This window comes from Trichophyton verrucosum (assembly GCF_000151505.1).
Source record: "Trichophyton verrucosum HKI 0517 chromosome Unknown contig00272_1.f1.exp, whole genome shotgun sequence".
Classification (NCBI taxonomy): Eukaryota; Fungi; Ascomycota; class Eurotiomycetes; order Onygenales; family Arthrodermataceae; genus Trichophyton; species Trichophyton verrucosum.
In genome coordinates this window covers 42956-51562 of record NW_003315473.1, presented here as the reverse complement: position 1 = coordinate 51562, position 8607 = coordinate 42956, and the positions used below count along the sequence as shown (strand labels likewise).

At 47.4% G+C, this 8607-nt stretch overlaps 2 protein-coding genes across 2 annotated transcripts; one reads left to right on the top strand and one right to left on the bottom strand.

Moving 5' to 3' along the window:
• Positions 1–2847: 2847 nt before the first annotated feature.
• TRV_03198 (uncharacterized protein) lies at positions 2848–4866 on the top strand (the record flags this gene model as incomplete). Its single annotated transcript, XM_003022631.1, has 3 exons — positions 2848–3247; positions 3334–4632; positions 4724–4866. 3 exons carry the CDS (start codon positions 2848–2850, stop codon positions 4864–4866), a joined length of 1842 nt encoding a protein of 613 aa, XP_003022677.1.
• Positions 4867–5745: 879 nt separating this feature from the next.
• On the bottom strand, positions 5746–8446 carry TRV_03197 (SH3 domain protein, putative; the record flags this gene model as incomplete). The annotated part of the gene is made up of 6 exons (XM_003022630.1): positions 5746–7067; positions 7123–7528; positions 7601–7674; positions 7734–7886; positions 7946–8335; positions 8419–8446. The coding sequence occupies 6 exons, from the start codon at positions 8444–8446 to the stop codon at positions 5746–5748; spliced, it is 2373 nt and encodes a 790-aa protein (XP_003022676.1).
• Positions 8447–8607: the final 161 nt, after the last annotated feature.

Here is an 8607-nt window from a genome sequence, read left to right as displayed (position 1 = left end):
GATTCTGTTGTCTGTTGGCTATAGCAGCCCGGTTGCTCCCATTCCCAGCGTAGATAGGGGGATAGACGACGAAGCTGGGCAGATGAGGGTGTGGTAAAACTTCCGTGGCGAGGAGCAGAGATGGGCGGCTTGACAGGTATAAATGCACTCTGTGGCTGATTTCACTGAGGTGACACAAACCGAAAAGGCTCTGAAACCTCAGCCGATTCGAACGTGATAGATAGTTAGAGTGCAAGAAGTGTGTTGGAGGAAACAGATCTGACCGCACTCCTTCTACCCCAAAGTTGCGTTGTTGAGGCGCGTTATTGAGTGGAGGCAGTATATATAAGCGGAGCTGAAGAGTCACACGTGTCGCTTTACTCCGTATGCGGAGAAGATAGAACTAACTAATGGGCAAGGGTGCGGTGGGCTCTTCGAACCGCCGGGAAAACGAGACCTCGGGTGAGTGGGTGTAGGAGAGAGTTGAAGTGCAGGCGACGACGGGCAAGACGATAGGCGAACGAGAGGCTGAGAGACGGCGAGACGAAGAGAGGATGAGATAGCGAGAATGCGCCATGACGAGGTCACGCTCCTTCCCAAAAATCCGTCATGCCGACCCAAAGAAGGAAAGAGTCAGGCGGAAAGGGAAACCCCAAAAACCTTAACGCAAATAACCTTATGTAAGGAACCTTATATAAGATAAGGCTGCGAATCTACCCGTGGTCACGTGGAAGGTACATCATCTCGTGACTCTTTCAGCCCTAACCTGAACCAGGAGGCAACATACATACCAGTTGGGTATCGAGTAAGTGATGTCTACTGAGCAACCTGCCAACTCCGGGGGATATGAATGGAGGACTAGTCCGGCAGCCATTTGCCGATCTTATACATTATTGATGGGATGAAGTGCTTGATAACAAAGACACGGCTAGTAACTATGTCCAACAATGAATATAGCCAACATTGAAGCTCCTGCCCGCAATGGGCTGCCCCCCCGTCGATCTCAGGAAGTTGCACACTTCATACGTAGCAAAACCAAGCCTTATGCCCAGCTTGTAACTCATGTTGGGCTTACGTCTGTGTTCAGGATGCCCACCCATGGTACTTGAGCCACGGCCCAAGGATTATTTATCGCTTAGTGACTCTACAGAGTTATGGAACCGCCGCGGGCCGTTGACCGTTAGCCAACGATCTGTTCCACCCGTAAATGGCTGTCGAACAGCGAGTATACTTGCTGTTGTTCTATGGTTACTACATATGCTGTGCCATAGGCAGATAATTAATGTCTGCTGAATGATAACTAAACTAGTTCGAAATCCCAATGCCACCTTCATTTCCCAGATAAATAAAAGCAAAGCCATATTCCGGCCCCTTACCTGTCGTTTGTCACGCCGTCGTTGAGACACCGATAGGTCCAGGTCTTCAAAGAACAGAGTAACATATTTTGAAACAACAAGCGTGCAGAAGGACAACAAATATAAATCCTGTGATACGGGCGCGACTGGTGAGAAGAAAGTCAAGTTACTCCATTGGCTGTTCTGGAGTACAACTCACTAGTCCCTGTCACTCTCCTGGCCTATTTTTTCCTTTGATACACGCCAATGCCGCAAAAAAAAGCCATTTACGTCAACCACCTGCCGATCTAAATGTTGCCTGGGGTGATGTCAACAATGTCCCGCAAATGGTTATTTCATAACTGGATGTTGGTAAGAGCTTACCCATATGCATTTGAGTTGGATAGGTGCTGACTTGAGCATATTGTCCGCCATATTGGGTTCGCACAGGGATGAATTTTCTCTTCGCGTCAGATCATTACCCATTATATGAATTTATTCGCGATATGGCTTAACTATGGCAGGCATATAGTGCGATTGCAACGATCCATCATATGTTGGTTGTATGCCACACTTAGAATATAAATATTGAATCCGGGCGCCTATATCTCTGACCCAAGGTATAAAGGAGTGCTTCTTTCTCCTGAGTACTCAACTTAACCCATAAAACCCATAAAATATTTCATCAACCCAATTGAGAAATATCCTCTCTGATCGGCTCATCCAATTATCTCTAAATAATGCAGTTTAAAGTCGTTGTCTTCGCCATTTCGGCACTCCTTGCTACGACGGTAGCAGCGGGTACAATGGGAACTCGTTCATCCCAATGTGGTGGCAGTAAGTCCAAAATACGTCTGGCATAATTAATTCCATGCTAACTTATGATAGAGTCCGGTGATCACTGCCTCACCCATTGGTGGTGCTGCAGCGGACACTGTAACGAGCATGGGTCAGTCTGCGCATAATTTACGTAAGTGCCAGTAGGATTACGGTCACATCCACCTCAACACTGACATACATTAGCTGGCCGTTATGTCGAAATATCTCACCATTTCAACGAAATATGTATCTGAAGGGTTGGGGGTTTTCACTCTTTGATTTGAATCTTTCTGAATGAATCTCCACAGCTGGATGGGGTATACGGAATGAATCGACTTTTCGTGTCTTCTGATGCTCATTCATTGTGTGAGGTTATGTTATCTGGGCAGTCACTTGGTAGTTCTTCTCATGGAGGCTCTTCAATGATTTCCATCATAGGAATTTGGAGTGTGAATACGCATACCAAATTAGGAAGGAGCAGTGGGTCTTGGCACCGAGACTGCGGATTAATTATGATACATCCCGGGAAAGTATATTAGTAATCAATGATGACATCATCCTCTCCTTTGATGCTTCCAAAGATTGGATCCAATTTTACTCCGTACTTCGTTTTTACGTTTGTTATCACCTTTAACTATGTAGAAAGGACCGCATCTTCAAAATCAAGTTGGCCCCCAAGGGATACAATTTATTTGCAACTTCATAGCCACGAAAAATGACTCTGGCCAAACTAGAAGATCTCCCCGAGGACATCCTAGTCCTTATATTTCCTTTACTGGATGTCCCAGATTTCCTCGCGCTATGTACAGTGAACAAGTATTTCCACGAAGTGTTTTTAACAAACCCAGAATTCTGGCGGGAGGTTACCACAAAAACCTTTCGAGTTCCTGTTCAACCGCTTCTACGTGCTAATGGACCGCGTTGGTACTGGCTGTATAAAAACCTTCGGACACAGACGAGGGTGTATCAATGGGGGGGAGAGGGGCGTCCATCCGAACCTTTAGTGAACAAAACCTGGCCATATGAGTCTTCGGCTGTGGCTGGAATACGGAATATAGTTGATTTACAATGCGGGTCTGTTCTCAATCAACTCCCCTTCTGTCACTGTCTTCACTGTATACAGCATGCTGATATCTACTAAGAGGCTGGTCTTCCTCATGTCTAACTTCGGATGGTGAATTATACCTCACCGGGCGCATAGATGGAGTATTTTATGATTATTCCACTGCAAGCGGGTACCAACGTCTCAAGTTTGACACTGAATACCCTGCAACCTCCGCAGACTCCTACAACAAATCAACAGCCATCAAGCAATTCTCTTCTGGTAGACGACATATCCTTGGATTATCTGATGAAGGAATAATATGGAGTTGGTCCCATAGAGATCACAGTGCCAAACTTGTTGAGTTTTCTTGTGCCAGAACGGTTCTTAATTCAAGGGATCCCCACACCCCAGGCACCGTGACAAAAGTCGTTTCTGGTTGGGATACAAACTCAGCATTTGTCGCCGGCACTGGGATAGTTTATTGGAAGATTAACGATCCTCCCCTGAATAATGATGAGTCTGTGCTGCTAATTGTTCCAGGTAAAATCGTGCCAGGTACCGGTTTCCAGAGGACAAATTCCGAGAGAGGGCGAGCAGAGGATGAAGCCGGGTTGGGTGAGGTCATTAGCTATATTGTGCTTGAAGGGTATATAGTGTTCATTACAGACCTGAACAAGGTATTTGCAACGGAGGGAGATGGCCAGCGTACAGTCGAACTCGCCAAGTTTGCTGCACCCGAAAGAATCTTGAAGGATATCCAGGGTGCTTTCCGCAACTTCGCAGTGTTTACCGAAACAGGCGAGGTCATGATAGGGAACTCCGAACATATCCGGACAGCATTTGATTTTGCCGATGATCCTGACCATGTCTTGTCTCCAAAACTTCCAGCTGGATTACAACATAGCGAGGTGATATCAGTCTCATTCGGCGATTACCATTACACTGCCCTCCATGCCAACGGAACAGTTTCTAGCTATGGAAGTGAACCCAGGGGTTGCGGCTCGCTTGGACTTGGGAGTGCCTTAGGAGGCATCCCCCTTCGTGGCCTCATGAAGCCTGGGCCCGGGTCTTTCTCTAGAGACGTGTACTATTTTGAATTTGCAAAAGAAAAACGGCACAATGTCTGGTTCGAACCTGAGAAACGGGAGTGGCTCAAGTACTTGGCAAGTGGAGCTGGATCTCAGGGCGATGGCTCAGACTGGTTGACGTCCCTCGAAGAGAATGACCAAGGGCTCCTGGAGAAATACAGCACTTGTATCGAAAGAGCGGGAGAAAACTGGGACAACCTTCCAGACGTCAAACCCGAGGATACAGATGGTCTAGGTGCATATTTCACCCTCAGTGTCGCATCTGCTGGATGGCAAACCGTTGCACTTGTGCTTGTTGATAAGGAGCTAGCCGAGAAGGTGAGAAGGAAGCACCTTGTCAATGTGGAAGAGAGTAATGGTGCTGAAGGTGAGTCGAAGCTTGATAAACGAAATCCCCCTTCTCCTTCCCCAATTCCATGCAAGGCGTATCTTTGGACGAGAGGCTAATAAGGAAATAGAAACTCCACGGTACAAATGGGAGCTGCAGAAGTACCCCCCACTACAAACCAATGCTCAAGAAATTATTGAAGTTAACAAGTATGACTTTGATACCTGGGTTTATGGATTACCTCCATTGGAAAATAGTAGCATTCAAGATTAGAGCTCTAAATACGGGCTAGAGTCTTCTGCGATAGCTTTTGTCATTTAACTGGACTTGATATTTGCGGTAGATGTAGATTTGACGACAAGATGTTGTTATTTGTGCTTCACAAATTGATGAATTGGCTGATAGTGATTATATCCAAGCCATCACCCGCGTTGCAAGAAACTCAATGCCCCAGTGTGGCATTAAGTAAGTAATATAGAAGGGCAAAAAGTAGTATTGATAAGGCTATGGCACCAGTCCGTCCAGAAAGAACAACGCCATACCTAAAACTCCAGAGAATGTCCAACAAGAAATGCTAGGACATGAAATACAAAGGCTATAAAACCACGAAAAGATGGAAAAGATGGTGCATTTGAACATTGAACAAATGTGCAGCCGCGATAAATGGGAAATAGCTCCCAGAGAAAAGAATATTGAAAAACCCGCATCCAGCTAGGCTGAATCCCCGCTTCATAAGTGTAATAAATCATCAAAGCAAACGCAGAAAAAACAGGTAGGAAACAAGCAAACGAATGAACGAGGGAACGGGGAAAGTTCAAATAACGAGAACAGCGGAAAGAATGAATACGCCGTAGGTATCGTGTGGTTTTTAAAATGGTGAAGCGAGCGAGCAAATAAGTACAAGGCTAATCTGACCAGAGAAATTTTTTAAGCAATAAAAGACAGTCCAAGTAGTGTTTGATGTGACGTCCGATTTGGACAAGAAGGATAGTCAATATCCAAGGCAGGCCTCGATGCATTGCATTGTATTGCTTTGAGTTGTATGTGAAGAAGGGTAATTGTATGTGCGGTCGTTAAATCATGGGGTGTAGTTATCGTTTGGCTTGAAATAATGAAGGAGGGATAGATGTAAGAAATAGCGAGGAATGAACTCTAGGGAGAGAGTGAGCTCTTGCTCAGCCATGAATTTAGCATCTCATCTAGGCGGCTGGACATATCGTTCAACGCCTTGCTTTCCTCCCGGAAGAGGCTTCCGATGAGAGGGTGGTCTGGCCCGGCAGCAGGGACATTGGATTTGTCGTGTACGATGGTTAGGAGATCGCGGATATCACTGCCATCGTCCATGTATGCGCGCAGCCCGCTGTCGTTCCAGGCAGGGATGATGCTTGTCGATGGTGATACGGATTGCTCCTGGCTTCTGTCATCTTCGAGAGTGGGATCTTGGGAGAATGCAGGGGAGGCTGTTGGGGAAGGTGAGCCAGTTTGTTTCGATGAATACTGGTCTTTGTCATGGGACAATGAGTGTTGATCTTCGAAGTTGTCGTCGTAGTGATTGTTAAGTTCAGGGTCCTGCTGCACTGGGTCAGCAGCGTGAGAGACGCTGGCTGGTTTCTTGCTTGAGTGGGTGGAGTATGTTGAGGTTTGGGAGGATGAGTATTGGTGCTGGGCTTGGTTTGCTGGTAGGTTGGTGGAAGCGTCTGGTGTGGATTCTGATGAATCGCGGGGCTCTTTGACAAGGGAGAGGTTTGGTTCAGGCCTCTCCTGCAATGATCTATCTTGCTTGTTGGTGAGTGGCCTGAGCACCTCTGGAGATCGTACCCGTGTACCCTGCGCCGAGGAAGATCGTGGCTGGGGACGTTGCTGATGATGTTGTTGATGCTGCTGGAGTTGCTGTTGGGGCTGGTGCGGTTGCTGCTGTTGCTGTTGGCCATGCGATTGAAACGTTTGTTTAGTTGCTGGCGGCGATTGAGGAGCTGCAACTTCTTGTCGTGAGGTGGATCGTCCACCTTCATGCCTTGCACCAGAGCCCTGTTGCTCTCCAGGAGGCGTTTTTTGAAGCTTGCTGGGAGTTCTCTGTAAAGCGACTGCTGGTTTAGATCCATCTCTGCCGTGGTCACCCATGGTACCGGTTGGAGTACTTGATCGGATGGATTCCTCCGAGATCTTTTCTTGGTCGTCATCGTCATCTGTGGCCTTGGTTTTGCGGTCCCTTCTCTTAAATAGGCCACTGAGCATTCCAGGCTTCTTGTCCTTGCGTTTCTTGTCATCTTTGTTTTTGTCACTAGGTGACACTTTATCATATGATTCAAAGCTTCCACGGACTCTCGAATCCTTGTCTGGTTGCTGTGCAGTGAGGGAATCGTCACGTAAAAGGTTGGGAGTAAGAGAGATTTTCTTTGTCTCGAGTGTATCATCCTTGAAGAACGAATCAGTATTGCGAACGACCCCATTCCTGGACCGTCCGGGTTGGAAGTCTAGTGGCTTGTTAGCATGTGGTCCTTCCAATGAAGAATAGAGAATCAAACTCACCCTTGTCAAGGTCGTCATTATGTTCCTCCAGACTATCTTTGTTTTCAGACCGATGTTCCTGCAAAGCAGCCGTCTCCTTCTGCTGTTGCTTGGGCCGTAGTGGCTCAATTCCCATGTCTTCATCCTTCCTTGAGGCATCTTGTTGCTGTTGCTGCTTAGTGTGTGCGGACTTCTCATGTACCTCGTGCTCTTCTTCTTCCTCATCCTCTTCCTCGTCTTCCTCATCGTCTTCTAAGAAATGCTCTTCCTCCTCTTCTGAGCCTGTCGAGTAGTCAATTGGAGCCTCTTCGGCTTCGAAGCAGAGCGGTTCGTTGAAAGTGACAGTCTTGCCATGTCTTCTGCGCATGGCAATTCTCAGAGGGTTCTTTGACTTTTCCGCATTGTCTCCTAGCATGGTGGCGGATAACTGTAGAAGTATGAATTAGCAAGAAGAAAAGACAGGTAGTAGTAGAATCGGGTATAGGAGTGTGTTCCATACGTCAATGTTGCGGTGTTTATTAAGACGGGCCAGCCTTTCAGTTGGGGTTTCGATATGTTCAGCCGGCAGGTAGCCTATACCAAAGTCAGAATTGGGGCAGTTAGGACGTAGGGGAGATGTATAAATGAAGTACCTATGCTCCCATCCTTAACGACGCGCACCAGCCACCAGTAGCTGTTGCTGTCATCAAGGAGGACCATGGTGTCGCCCTTTGTTGCATTAGCCTGACCTTCGACGGTGGCAATGAAGGTATGCAAAGCATAAACAAATTCGAAATCAATATTTTCTGTAGGATAGGTTAGTCTTAATGGCACGCTTAGTGGAGAGTGATTATGCTGTACACACCATCGTCAATGGACGGCGAGCTTGATATTTTGTCCATCATGTCGTCGTCCAGGTCCTGGTCGTCCTCATCGCCCTCCATCTCCTCCTCGGTCGAGCTTCCATTCCTTGACTCATGGGACATGTCACCATTCGCTACGCCATTGGGCTTGCTGCCGTCTGCTTCGTCGTGCTCCCGGTACACTTCAAGCCCGTCCCGGTGAGAGTATACCTGCGAGTTTCCATCCGATCCTAGGGGACCCTTTGACATCTCATCCTGGGCCTCCTGTTCCACCTTGCGGAGAGACTGGTCCTGGTGCGCACCATTCCGTCCATCAACGGCAGAAGCGCCGCCCAGTTTTCTAGCATGGTCTTGGGTAGAAGGCGACTGGCGGTTCTGAAGGTCAATTGTATCTATAAGAAGGGTTGTTGTTCGTCAGCAACCAGACCTTCACAAGTACAGCGCAGGTAATGCAATCAACCGCTCAGTGTCTCACCTGCTCGGATCATCTGGGGTCTCGTCATGATGGCAACCTATCGACCAATGTCCTGTTCGATCTGGATCACCGGCGGGACAGCGAGAGATAAAAAAAAAAAAAAAAAAAAAAATATTAAGAGTTGTCGTGGGTTGCGAGGAATACAGAGAGAGGACGGGGAGTTGGTGAGAGCTTGACAACCATTCATGG